At 46.1% G+C, this 14,272-nt stretch overlaps 1 protein-coding gene across 2 annotated transcripts in view; it reads right to left on the reverse strand.

Moving 5' to 3' along the window:
- LOC140999449 (protein bicaudal D homolog 2-like) overlaps positions 1-14,272 on the reverse strand; it is a 41,992-nt gene that overhangs the window by 1,663 nt on the left and 26,057 nt on the right. The window contains exons 3-10 of one of the 2 annotated variants that reach the window (XM_073469829.1): positions 12,304-12,456; positions 11,252-11,466; positions 10,914-11,160; positions 8,981-9,238; positions 8,669-8,872; positions 8,005-8,553; positions 7,312-7,463; positions 1,766-1,994 (exon numbers count right to left, since the gene is read on the reverse strand). In XM_073469829.1, the coding sequence (XP_073325930.1) occupies positions 1,766-1,994; positions 7,312-7,463; positions 8,005-8,553; positions 8,669-8,872; positions 8,981-9,238; positions 10,914-11,160; positions 11,252-11,466; positions 12,304-12,456 (2,007 nt within the window). Of the gene's footprint in view, positions 1-1,543; positions 1,995-7,311; positions 7,464-8,004; positions 8,554-8,668; positions 8,873-8,980; positions 9,239-10,913; positions 11,161-11,251; positions 11,467-12,303; positions 12,457-14,272 lie in introns of those variants that run through there. The other variant, XM_073469828.1, reaches the window with a different exon arrangement.

Below are 14,272 nucleotides of genomic sequence, written 5' to 3' on the forward strand. Positions count from 1 at the left end.
ACACAGGCAGATATCGGGAGCACAGCGTACGTGAGGACATTACCTGACAAAAATATTCAGAGGGCAATTTTCCCCACAATTCCTCATTCTAGTTAAAGGGTGAGTGGTGACGCTGGGGGAGCAAGCTGCTGACAATCTAAAAGAGAGAAGGTCGTATGGCGACCGAGCGACAAGACACAGATTAGAGACATGAGGAAAGGGTTCTTCAGCCGCATAACCACACAGAAATGTGAACTCTGAGGGATCTCCCAAAAATAGAGAAGGGGAGACAGAGGATGGGGGGAGAGAGAAGGGAAAGAACAGTGACAGCTCAAGTTGAGACACAAGGACAGGGCTTTACATCAACAGATAGATAAATATATCAAGTGTTTGGGTCAGGCACAGGTTTCGTTTGCAGATTCGTTATCCACACGTGGTTGCCGTTTTTGATTTGTGCTCTTCTAGGATTTGCTCCATATTTAAAAAATCATCTTCGATCAAAACTATATCGTTATCTCTGTTCACAGTAATCATTATATCCATTTTTTTAACAGAAGCAGGAACCTGAGGCACCTATGCTGAAGTGCACTTAATTTGGGTGGTGGAGATCGATTTGTCAAACTTTCTTTCTCTCTTGGAATATATGGCTCTGAAAGAATCCATCGCAACGTAATGGGTCACATGGATTAGCCCTCCTGTATTTCACCAGACACCAAATAAATCCCCCTTTTTTAACAATGTAGAGCCCTGTTAATACATTTTGTCTTGTACCACACACCTGACAACAGAAAAACAGTTAAAAAAGCTCATAAGCGTTTTCAGCTGCAAAGCCATGCGATTCTACTGACCCTATTGTATTGGTGTGTTAGCGTCACAGCTTTCAAAACGATCCTGAAATAAACACCTGTGGTCACAGGTGCTCCTTTTCTGCCCAAACAATTCCATCATCAAACCAGCAGCCAACTCACGCACGAGTTAGTGAATTTCTTTGTAGAATCGTAGTGTGCTCCCCTAGCAAGAAAGCAGGGGGAGATTGCATATTTTAACTTCTTCAAAGTTGCTTTTTCTTAAAGAGTGACCTGATTGGACAGTGGGCTGCTGGACACAGGTCAGTCCTGGAGGGCCAGGACGGAGAGGAGAGAGAAGTTTTTCAAGGAGCACCAATGCCGACAGACGAGCCGAAGAGCAGAGGATGTCATATTTGGTCACATGACCGTCAGATTGACATCCTCCTTTACCGGTCCTCACCCCCACAATGTGTTACTGTTACCAGGTAAAACACTCAGGGGGCCAGAACAGACAAGCACAAAAGCTGCCACCTTTTACATCATACGTACAGCACCATGACAGCGGAAAGAATAGACACTCCATAATATCCACAAAACCCCCCCAACATAACCGGGGCCCTATAATCCACATGCCATATATGTCTACTACAGTCCAAACGTCTAGTGCACACTGTACATACATTTGCATTCCCCTAAGCGTATACACTAGCACACACGAGCAGCTGGTTAGTCACACAGCAGTCCCTAGAGGAGCGCAGGCTGGCCAGGGAGCTAAGCGAGCGAGTGGGGCTCTTTAACACTAAGGCAGGGAGGGTTCGGCCCGGAGGCCCCCTCCCCTCTGTACACAGCAGTCCCTTGCGCACTTGTAAGCCGCCTCAGTCGCAGTAGATCTTGTACTTCTCGCTGCAAAACACCACGGGGCCTCCCAGAATGCCATTGGGCATGGCATTGTTGGGCTCTGGTCGGCCGGAGCCAGAGCAGGTGAGACTCTGACTTACGTGGGGGTTGTTGGGGGTGCTGCCGGCGGCCTTGCTGCGGGTCTTGGTGCGGCCAGAGCCGCCCCGGCGGGTCTGCTCGTGATCGAACTCCAGGTCTTCCAGACGCTGAGTCAGGGCCAGTTTCTGCTGTATGGCCATACGCAGCAGGGAGTTGAGGGTCTTCTTCTCATCCTCCGCTGCAGCCAGCTGCCTCTGCATCTCATCCAGCTGGGTGACGTACTCGTCACAACTGCAAGAGAGACGGACAGAGAGAGAAAATTGTAGTCAGGCGCATTTTTTATTTAATCAGGAAGTCTCACTGAGATTAAGATCTCTTTTCTCAGAAAGACCTGAGAAGAACAAGAAACATTCACAAGAACACAAGCAGCAAACAGAAACGACACGACAAGGAATAAATACAATTCAATCAAGCAAGAATCATTAAAAACAGCTGATACTCTAGTTTGAGGGTCGTTCGCAGTTCACTGTATTTAAAAAGTGCGTGATACCTGAAACTAGTTCTGCCAATGTTGTTACTGTGTACATGAGGGATATCTAAGGATAGTTGCTGTATTGTGTGCTGAAGTTACTAGATTTAAATGACAGAAGAGATGTGAGGTAGTTTGGAAGCTTCAACAGTAAACTTAACAGAATAAAATGAGATGGTTATTTCTTCGTGACTGTAAGAAAGTCCATCCAACTGTGTGATACTGAGAACAATGATAAGTATGACATTGAGCTCATATTTATTCATTTCAAACCTTTAATGAAAAATATTTCCCCCATTAAGACTTCCCTGTATCACACCACAAGGGGGCACTGGCAGTTCCAATAACACCAAATAGCATTTGCCTCAATGTAGCAAAGATTTAGTTGCCTTTTTGTTATATTTGTATCAAAGTTATTGCAAAACTGCATGTATGATATCTGTACCGGAGGTTCATGTTGGAGATAGTGTCACCAACAGCCACAAAGTCTGAAACAGCTAAAATTGAAGCACTTCATTCATGACCTTTCCTCCGGTTTCACAGTGTTTTTCACCACCACCAGGTGGAGCCGTTGCTCTACACAGTCTAAACCTGATAAGACCTGCAGAATTATTCATTACTCACTTATGATTTCATCGGCTATTTCTGTCTCCTCCCCCAAACTTCACAAACAAAAATGTTCTCAGTTATATTGTCATTTGAGCAGAATTGTTTTTACCAGATAAAGTGACAAACTCTATCTGTCATCAAACTACCTACATGCATGTTTTTTGGGTATACGGCTACTGCTAAATGAATGTTTACCATAACCAGGTATGGTGACAGGTGGGACACCTGAGTGTCGCTTACAGCTTCTCAGCATAACATAGGGCGCGTACAGTGCGTACGTAAGTTAAGAATAGATTGCATACACAAAGGATGAACGCATTAACCTGAGGGTTGCTGAGAAGATCCTTTTCGCGTCACCTCTGAGGAGCAAAATGAGGAGGGGATGAACGGATGGTTCATCACTCCGATCTGTTCCAGATGGAGTGAGACCTCATCTCTTCAAACCATCTCCCATCTAATATGATGGCAGGCTACTTGCTGCTCGATATCCCTCAGTGCTGCACTGCGGCATCATCACCTGTTTCCCCGTGCCCTTGTGTGTATGCATCTAATGCTGGACAGGTAAAAAAAAAAACTGGGTCACCTGAAGGGATTTTGAGGCGGGGGTTTTATATCTCCACCCTCCATCTGCTCTCGTTGTGCTAGTGTTTCATTTTCATGCTTTCCTCCTTCGACAAACCCTTCTTCCCCTTTTTCATTGCCTTGCTTTCTCATTCCCCTCCCTTTCAATCACATCCTCTCTCCTGGCTCTTATCTCGACTCTCAAGCCTTTTATTTCCTCCGACGCTTCCTTGCTGCTGTCTCCGTCTGTCTGCCTGCATCAGTCACTTTCTCTCTCCCCATGTCATCCCTGCTTTCTGTGTTGCTGACGAAGCAACTGTGTGACATTCTCCAGTAATGACTGACAAGCCTTCATGAAGGGAGGGGTTGGTTATGTTGGTAAGCGGCGCCTTATCCTCCAACGGTGCCACGCTAAAACCGTTGGGACATAATTCATCTCATAGGTGGCCTCACCCTACTCGCTTTTCTCTGTCTGGTATTAAAGTATTTATTTTATTTGGGAACACCCACAACTGTGTTGACGCTCCACAAACTCTTTAGACTTTTAAAACCACAGGAATGCAGATATCTTACCAATGTTATGCCATCTGCTGTATTCCAATGCCTGTGAGCTATAACTGTCGCTTTTCTAGCAGGCATGTGAAATCTAATGTCATTGTGTGATCAGTGGCCGCTTGAACTGCTCTTGAACTCCCTCTTTGATATAACTTTATTGTTGAATCATAAATCATTGGCAGAAAATCTACCAGGATGATCAGGTTCCTGACCTGTTTCCAACCAAAATAAACCTTATTTGGCTTTGAGAAGCTGCGCTAGTTGAATTGTCCAAACCCAACTGCAAAAACTTTTCTCGTTTCAAGAAAATCGAGTCCCAAAGACAAAATCTGAGCCCAAAAAAACGCCAGTAACTTTAGGTGTTTATGCTGTGTGTGGTGCTGCACGTGGTTGTGCCCCACGTGAACTTTGGCCTTGACAGACTACCATACAAACATAAACCATACCCACCCCTCTTGTGTATGCAGTTTGATTCCCAGTGGGACACACACCCAGACAATAGGGATCAGTGCTGTTTCATTACACCCAGTATGAGATGGGGGCGAGCGGGGGGGGCTGGTGCCCCTTCAGACGGTTCAGCCACTTCTGCGTGGGGGGTGAGAGGGCGTGCATTTTTCCCGGGAAAAAAACAGAGGAGTCTATTCTAGGGACTGGGGGGGTATAATAGGAGGCTTTTTGGCCTGCCGATGGGGTGTGGAGGCACAATAGCTGAGGGGGGCCGGGGGTCGGCTGCTGGCCTTTTGAGGATGAACAGGCATCATAGTAACATCACTGACAAACAAACTTTCACTGCATTTTGCTGCTTCTGTTATTAGCAGTAGCCAATGTGATTCATGATTGCGTGAGGAAAGCTCAACTATTGCAGCATCCATGTGGACACAGTCCCCAATCGATATGCCCCCAAAGCACAGAAACACAACAACGTCCTCAGCTGTGGTCCTGTCTGGAGCTTGATTGGTCACGGTGGGACCGATATCAGAGACAGAGCAGGGAGGAGGAGGGGGCAAGAACTGAATTAAATAAAGAATGATGGAAAGGGAATACGGCTAACGACAGAACTGCAAGATGATTAAGGGTGTAAGTTTGAGGAGAAAACGTGACTTGGGCTAACAGTTTGACTGTTAATGAGTATGAGCAGGGGCTGAGAGCATGTCGAGGCATGTCTTAGGAATGTTGGAGGCAGGAGCTTACTGTTAACATGACACCAGAGACTGCAGCTGGAGAGGCACACACACACAGAAACAAAGAAACAAGCACGTACAGAAAAACATTCAACCCTGCGTCTCCCTCATGAAATTCTCACAGAACGAAAATACACTCTAAAGTGACTCTAATCTACTAGAGGCAGAGACCGCAGCGGGGTCTTTCAAATCCACTCCATCTTTCTTCCACTTTATCAAAGACCACACATTTGTTTCTAAGAGTCTCAGAAATCCACCTTTACAGACTTTGTGGTCTTTGTGCAGATTACAGAGTGCAAAAAAAAAGTATGTCAATTTAGGCTCCTGTAGTGGGCTTTAACTGAAAGCCTTCCCCCTTCCTCTCTTTCTTTTCCAGATGACTAGGGAACCGGGTGTTTGGCGGTGAGGAAGGACGGAAGGGGGGACGTGGGGATACAATGGAGGGGGAGTGTGGGAAACCTTGCTCAGGCGAGTACCCCAGCCTCTCAAAGAGTCCCCTGACCCAACTCTGTGCCGTATAGGACAGAATTTACATACCAATACACCAATCCAATAAACAGACAGAATGTTATTCATGCATGGGCACCAAAACAGCGACAGAATACTAACAAAAATAGTGAGGGGAGGTGCATAAGGAGGAGAACACAGGCGGTAAACAGCTAGATGTAATGTGTTGTCGATATCTTAAGCCTCTCGAGCCAAAGAGGCTAACAGAGAGACACTTCACAATGGCTTTGCTTCTTTACAGCAAATATGATCTCACACCTTCCCTTCACTGCTGCAACGATGACAAGTGATAAATTCACAGGCCCGAGGGGGTGAAAATAATATCATTAGTAGGAGGAAGATCTGGTTCTCTCTTTGCCCTGGTTTCCTTTCGGTCCAGATAGTTGAGTATTACACCTACATCCTCCCAGCCATCTGGCTCTGCAGTGCGCCAAAAACCCATGACAACACACTCTCACATTTGCAGACAGGAGTTTTCCTCCCGTTACTAATTGATTAGACACTGCAGGTATATGGAGTTACTTCAGCAAGCACACATCAGGGATAGGTGTTGAATTTCTGTATGGGTAAGACGAGGGGCGCTGAGCTGCCCACACGTTCCCTGCAGCTCTTGTAACCTTCGTTCTATAATACCGTCTATCCCCACCCTCCTCTTCCACCTCGCCTCCCTCTGAGCGGCCTGAGCTTTGCTGTGGATTGTGGAGGAGTCTTAAATGCAGGAGTAATGACTATCTCAGCATCTCAGCGCAGCCATCTGGACCAGTGCTGATATTTAAAGGCACAAGTGGGCACCGACACCTTCAAAATAAAATTCACAGAGAGGGAAAGCAACTCAAAAAGTGAGTTGAGCAGCCACAGTGGAAGCACTGTACTCGCATCTAAAAATATGTACAAGTGCCTCATACAGATGCACTCATTTACTTACTGCTCTCAATATGCATGCACACATACAAATAAACAAACAAACAAGCAGTGTGTGAGCACTTAGGCTACTATGTATTGAGCGGTGAATGTGTAATCCAGACCAAGATGAGGTGGGATTATGCACAGAACCTTTGACCGGCTTCCCCTCGGAATCAGAAAAGATTAGTGAGTGTGTCGGCCCATCTGACACACACACACACACACACACACACACACACACACACACACACACACACACACACACACACACACACACACACACAATCACTGGTCAAAAACACGACTTAAGTGACATATTTAAATGATACCCAGATTAGATACCTTCTGTTCTTTTCAGTCAGTATCACTGTTACTATCCCTTCTTGACCGTGATTCTCAAAAACAAACAATAGTCCGCTTAAATAATGTCATGTTATAACAATACCACACATGTGGTAAACATGGATTACAATATGATGGTAATCTTATTTTAGGATTACCTGGTTATATTGTGTATGGCATTTGGTACTGTGCACGTGCAATAGTTTTAAGAATAGCAGAAAGTCTGTGTTACTGTTACTTCAAGCTAATCTGCAGTAGCACAGCGTGTCAGAACGACTTGGGATTCGTGCTAGACTGTGTGGGAAATCAACAATGTTTATGTGACAAAGTGGGGAAACATTTTCCAGATACATTTTTGCGTCTTGGAAGAAAGGATGCTCGAAAAACATATTTTTCAGCGATGCTGTTGCAAATTCCTTACCGTGTGGCGAACATGGCTCGGAGAGAGGAGAAGGTGGCAGCGTCCTCCTTCAGGGCTTTGAGCTCGTTCCTCAGTTTCATCATGGTCTCGGTCACCATGGCCTTCTCGTTCTCGTACTTGCTCTTCAGGTTGGCCAGAGCGACTTCAGCTGTCTGTGGGCGGATGAGAAGAACAAAAGGGTCAGAGCAGCTGGGGGGTATTTCCTGCCACAAGAAGTCTGTTAATATGGACCATATGACCTATTTCTTTTCTGTTACAAGTCATTATGGTAGCCAAGTAGGCTGTAGCGGCTTTTGTTAGTTGCGTATTTAAAAACCATAGGTGTGTGTGGTTTATGAGGGGCTTTCATGTCTTCAAATGGTCAGTGAGTAACCACACACACACTTTAAAGGGCTACCAGAGCAACTGCATACACACTGTATATCTGGGTTATGGGTCTTTGTGCTTTGGAGGGCTCTTCTCCCATCCTAAGCACACAGATACTCTGGACAGCTGACATAAGGCTGCTGTCTCCACCAGTGTTTGTTATAGATCTTGTCTGCAACGCATTTGCTGTAACAGCTGAACAGACCTGAAATAGCGATCTTCTTCTGTCTGTGTCTTTCAAGAGAAGTGGACAACTGCTTTGGGAGTGTTATCTATTTAGTTAAGGAGACATTTGGAGTGTATAAAAGACAAAACTGATCAACCCACCTGCTTGTTGGCCTTGAGGACGGTCCTCAAGGTTGCGATCTGTTCCCTCTTGGTGCTGAGCAGGGATTTCAGTTTGAGGATCTCTTCCATGCAGGCTTCCTTGTCCTTGTCGGCCACAGTGCCGAGCTCCAGAGAGGCCACCCTCTGGCGTGACAGCTCTGTGGTGCGGTCCACAGCCAGCTGCAGGTGCTTGATCTGGTCTCTGATGATGGCCACCAGGTTGTAGATGTTCATGGGCTCGCGGCGGTGGTCAGACACAGGAGAAGGCAGAGAGGAGACTGGTGACGGGGCTCCGTCGCTTAGGTCGGTCTTGCCAGGCTCAGGGAAGAGGCCTTTGGTGAGCAGGATGGGGGAGCGGCGGCCGCGGCCCTCTGGGCTGCTCCGACCGCCCTTGCCCTCCTTGTAGAAGTCGAGCATGACGCGGTTGGGTGTCTCGTTGTTGCACATGCAGACGTGGTTGTACAGGGTGGCCAGTTCTTCACTGAAGGTGACCAGCTCGTCCTGTGCCACACTCAGACTACCCTGGGACTCACCTGCCACATCGCTCACCTGAGGACAGAAAGAGAAATGTGTCAGTTAGGCACCGTCTCGTCTTGCAAAGTTTACAAAAACACCAAATCAGTCATTTAATGAAACATCAACATAAAGCAGAGCAACATCTCACCTTGCGCAGCTCTTTCTCCAGCTTAGCCTTCTCTTCTCTCTCTATGTGACTCGTCTTCTCCAGAACCGACAGCTTCTGACCCAGCGTTGTGACATCGATCTCCAGACGGGCGCGCTCTTCTTCGTAACGGGACTGACAGGCTTGGTATTCTGTCTTCAGAGTCTTCAGTTCCTCCTTCAGCTCTCCTGCCTCAGACACGGCAACCTAGAGAAGCAAGATTAATGGATGAGAACAAATGAAGAATATCTGGACTGTAACATGTTTAATCTGACATTTTGTCCAATCTACTCTTAACAATAAGCGGACAGGTACCTTGTACTTGCACTCCAGAATCTCAGGTCCGTTGATGTCCACTTCGTAGTAGTCTCCGTCTTCGTGGCTATCGCGTTCCTTCTCGTTGTCCAAGGCAGACTGCCGCTCCTTGCTGGCCTGGAGCTTGCGGATGGCGTTGAGGTTCTCCGTGAGGCGGTTGACCTTCTCTTGATGCTCTGACAGAGCACCGTTAGCCTGCTCTAGCTGTTTCTGGGAGTCCTGCAGGGTGGACAGCAGGTTGACCTTCTCACGCTCCATCTGTGGGAAGAGGCAGATACAGTGAGTTCATCATGCTGTATATCTGTAATCAAAGTACAGTACTCTCTACTTGGCTTATCACATGTGTAATTTTGACATTGGAATTTCTTGGTAACTTGATTATGTGAATGATTCCTGCTTTGAAAGCAGATCATATTAAATCAGAGGATTATCTGTCATGTGGTAACTCTACCCACTATCGGGCTTGTGCTGCCAAGGTATGCAAGGCTCATTGCCCAGTAGCCCAGCATCTGAGTCAGGATGACCTTGACAATTTTGCTGGACTGGGTTCAGCTCAGCGCTGGCAGAGACCCTGGGCAGGTCGTCTTACACACAGTTGTGCTGATATAAGCACTGAGCTATATCAGAAGCTAATCTTTAAATAACATGAAAGTGTCACAGTCCTGCTCAGCTGCATACATTTTTTATTAGTGTAGAATATATAATGAAGGATAATTAAAAAAAGAGAGAAGTTTGGTCAGGATGGCTTGTCATGCTGAGGAAGTATGAAAGCAAAAAATGTTCCATTCTCGAAGTAAGTAAATGTTGACATTAATGCTCTCACATATCTACAACATTACTTAAAGAGGGCTTGTGTGCCTACAACACCATCCTACTCCTGCAGAATACATATTGGACGTTGTTATAGATTGCAAGGGACTAAAAGGGTGATATTCGAGGAGCGGACGTCTAGGATTGAGTGCCTAATCAATAGAATGAGGTAACGTAGGAGAATAATAGAGCATGGCTAAATGAGAAAAGGAAGTTTTTTGTTTTTACTCTGGTCTGATTCCTGCCTGGAATCTGTGGCATGACCTGGCAGGAGGCTTCAGCAGGCAGCCCGACATGCTGCTGGGTCATATCAAACACAGCGCTTTGTCACAGCCCGCCACATTCGCCACAAAAGTCAGGTTAAGAACCAGAACGGTGCCCATAGCAGGGCAGCATTGAAGTAACATCTAGTTCACACATTAATCCAGCAACCGTGTTTATGTTTGATGAAGAGAGCGAGAGAAAAAAAAATCCTTAATCCCTTGAACCTAAAAGCAATTATTATCCACAGGTTCCCAGTGCTTTCTGGTAACCATGGCACCCAATCAGGCGTGGCCTTGGGACTCATGGGGTGATGAGCAAGCAGATGGCAGGTCCTCTGGTGCCACCACCCGCTGCCCTGCAGCCCAGCGGAGTCTGAAGGGTGTGTGTGTCTCCCTGGATTAACTTCGCTAGATGGGGATTTAGATCACTGCAGCAGCCTGGGTCAGGATGTAGCCCAAACACACTGACTCACACACTCTTTCAGACACACCTCCAACCTAACTAAATACATAGTCCTGCTGTCCTGAGTTTATTTTTGACTAGATACTGTCACTCTTGTTTGTTTTGAGGTGTGACAAAACATATTCAGATGAGAAAATAATCAAAGACGTATCGCTAATCTAAACTCTAGAGGAGGACAGGGTGCTTTATTTCTTTCGACTCTCACTAGCCTGTTATTGATCTTCATTCAGTTTTTCATTGACTGTGACTTAAGTAAACACGCATACTGCCAAACCATTTACATCACAATCCGTAAAATATGTATCGATTGTTGCTTATCTGTAAAGATGATAATCATTTCCTAGAACTAGAAATTGAGACAAAGGATAAAAGTTTTCCATGGTGGTCAAGAACAAACCTGCATCAGCTGCTGTTTGAGCTTCTGGATCTCTGAGATGTTGAGCTCGCTCAGCAGGTCGTCCACGAGGCTGGGCACAGGATTGAACAGCTCTTCCTTCGTGGCTGTGGAGACGCAGTTGTCGTAGTTGATGGCATTGGCCAGTTTGGTGAAGCCGTTCTCGTATCCATGCAGAGCCTCGTCGTTGTTGGGTTCGGTGGCGGCATCGTCGCTGAACTTGAGACCATCCAGAGAAATGCTAAGAGGGCTGAGGGGAGAAGGTGAGAACGGTGTGTCATTTGGTGTTATTTACAGTGTACACTGAGGCCCTCTGAGCACCATGTTTGTGTTCTTTTTACCTGTGATACAGAGTGTCTCCGATGCTCATGTAGTGGGACAGCTCTTTCCTCAGGGAAGCCTTCAGCTCACGCTCAGTCTTGATGGTCTCCAGGGCCTCGCTTAGCTGACGCTCAGCGATCTCTTTCAGTCGGATGGCATCTTCCAGCTGGCTGTTGAGGAACTGGGTGTCCTCCTCCAGACGACGGATCTCATGTTTCAAACCCTCAAACTCCACCTGGACGAGGGAGGAGAGGGATTCAGAGAAATAAATGCAAGGCTACGAAATGGAAATGAGCTGTCAGGATGGTTCATGTGTGGCAAACCAGCTGGATCAAAAAGAATGACACTATTCAAGATAATGTTAATAGAGAGAACATATCCATTTAATTTCCCTTTCTAATTACTTTTAAGTTAATTGGATTTGGGAATCCTTTTTTAAAGTAGGAGCCGCTTTTGTTTGTCTCATGCCCTCTGTGCTGAATATACAAAATATAATCCAAGACGACAAGCGCCAATGAACAGAATTAACAGCTCAAGCATAAAAGCCAGCATCGAATGGAAATATTCTATTTGGAAATTCAGCTGTGTTACGTTCGCAGATGTGCAAAGGGGACTTTATTTCTTTTGAAACGTATTCTTCCATGAAGTGTCAGAATCTCTGATTTGAAGAATGAAAGCATTAAAAGAGTCTCATTTCTATAATCAGACAGCAGCTCGAGGCATTTGAAAAAACAAATTCAGCTGCGTATCGCTTGGCTGTATCAGGGGGTGTCTTTATTATCGTAATTAAATCTGAATATTAAAGTGCTCAGGCTTCTTTTGGCAGTCTAATCAGTACAAGATGGAGAAAGACTGAGGGCTGATTTGTGGGAGGATTGATGCTGTAAGATAGTATGCAGTACATGTGTGTTGAAAACAATACTTGGCCTGAAGCTTCCAGTGTAATCAAGCCAAACTAAGAAGACTGCATGTGGAGAACGAGCAGAGAAAGCTAATGCACCATGAGGGAGATGATCTGCTTTTATTCCCTTCATATTTGACATGATTCAAACTTGATTCAAACCATCCTCACCTGGCTCTGTTTGAGCACGGAGACCTGCTTCTGCAGCGAGATGTTCTCCTCCTCCAGCTCGGTGTAGTCCTGCAGCAGGCGAGCCTCGAGGAACTTGTACTCCTTGATGTCGTCACGCAGCTGATTCCTCTGGAGCTCCACCATCTGGCTGTTCTGTGGGGCCGAACGAGGTAGACAGAGGGAGAAGAGGAAGAGCTGTCAGTGGCCAGTATCTCAATCTTGTTTGACTGAGTGAGGGAGAGACGGCGATTGATTGGATATTGTTGCTTTAGTGTAACTGTTTGTGTCATGTTGGTTCTTTAACACACTAAATCTTGCTGGGGGGGGGGGGGGGGGCTCCCATCTGGCTAATTTGTGTGTGTGTGTGTCTGCCTGTTGGTGTTTGAGAGGGCGGTGCCAGGTGTCTCTCCGGGCAGTGGGCCACAAGTGTGCCCGTCTGCCTGCCTGCCAGCTCTGATGGCACTAAAGAGACTGAAGCCTACTTATCTCCTTCATGGAAACAGGCATTCAATGGTAATGGGCTAATTTTCTAAAGGAGTAAGATTAGGCTTGGTTCTTTGTACAGGAGGGCACAGAGGTAAGAGCTCGTTGAAACCAGAAGTTGTGCAAAAAAGTGTCTGAAGCTTTGACCATTTTCAGTTGATATCTGCTGATATTTTAGTGTTCCAGTGAAGAAACATGCTACTACAGGTAATGCACAAAAAATGATTAACGTGTCGTCTAAGCAGTTGTTAAAAGCTAGTACAGCTGCAATGAAAAGTTGATTCATCGATTAATCGTTTCAGTCATTTTGCTGGTTTCAGCTTCTTAAATGTGAGGATTTGCTGCTTCTCTTGGTCATTTATGAGTAAAGAGTCTTTGCGTGTGAGTGTTTGAAATATATCAGAAGTGCAGCTGGTTCTCTGCTGCTGCTGTTGCTCAGGAAATGCATCATTAATTATATAAAGGTTAGAGAGGTAAGACTCATTCCCATCTCCCCACTTGTAGACAAACTGAAAGCCCTAAAGGATCTGAACAACTCTGCCAAGGCTCTACTACCTGCCCTGTTTATGCCTCCATCCTCTTCTATCAAGGATTATAACTGCCCTCCCACCCCTGCTGGCTGGCTCATCCCAAAAACATAAGACCCCTGTGGGACATTTTAGGTGGGGGGACGGCGGTTCTTGGAGAAACAGATAAAAGCTCTGAAGTAAGGCGATACCCACTGAAGGAGGGTGGGCCTCACTCTTTTTGAAGCGAATAAACGAACATGCACATGTGTGTAATGCGAGAAAGACAGGGGAAAGCATTTGAAATAGATCTCTGTATTCAGCACTCTCTGCACTGACCTTGAATGCTCGTGTGTGCAAGCACACATGTAACTTTTATAGCGTGTGGGTGCAGGTGAATGTAGTAAGGATTGTTATCTTACAGGTGCAGAATGAGTGTATATTTACATGTGTGAGACAGTAAGAGCAGTGTCTGCATCTACAACACGGTCAGGATTTGCATGTGTGCGGTTGTGGCTGCGTATGTGTGTGTGATGCGCGTCTTTCCTCTCAGGAGAGCTGGCGGGGATAACCTAACACCAGAGGGACAATTAGCCTCCCAATCCCCTTTGCCAGGTGGTCCCTTCCTCTCATGCCGACACCATGTGGCCGCGCGTCACAATCCCTGCTCTCGGCTCATTCAACGAGCACAGGAAGTCAATCCTGAGAGGCTTTCACTTTGCGGACTCATATCAGCACCGCCCTTGAGACTGAGTATACATCAGTGATATTACTTTTGAACTATTGAAATAGAGTGGGTAGTGAGCTGGTGGTGACAGGTATTTTGATGGTTGCGCATTTTAATAACCAGAAGATGAATGGTGATTTAAGGTAATTCCCTTGTCACACGCTATACATAACTGAGAATTACATAGCAATAAACAACAATAACTCGCGCTCCAAAGACTCAGGAGACTCTCGTGCAACAAAATCTATTTGTT

The sequence above is a fragment of the Pagrus major genome, chromosome 7 (genome assembly GCF_040436345.1).
Source record: "Pagrus major chromosome 7, Pma_NU_1.0".
In the NCBI taxonomy this organism is placed as follows: Eukaryota; Metazoa; Chordata; class Actinopteri; order Spariformes; family Sparidae; genus Pagrus; species Pagrus major.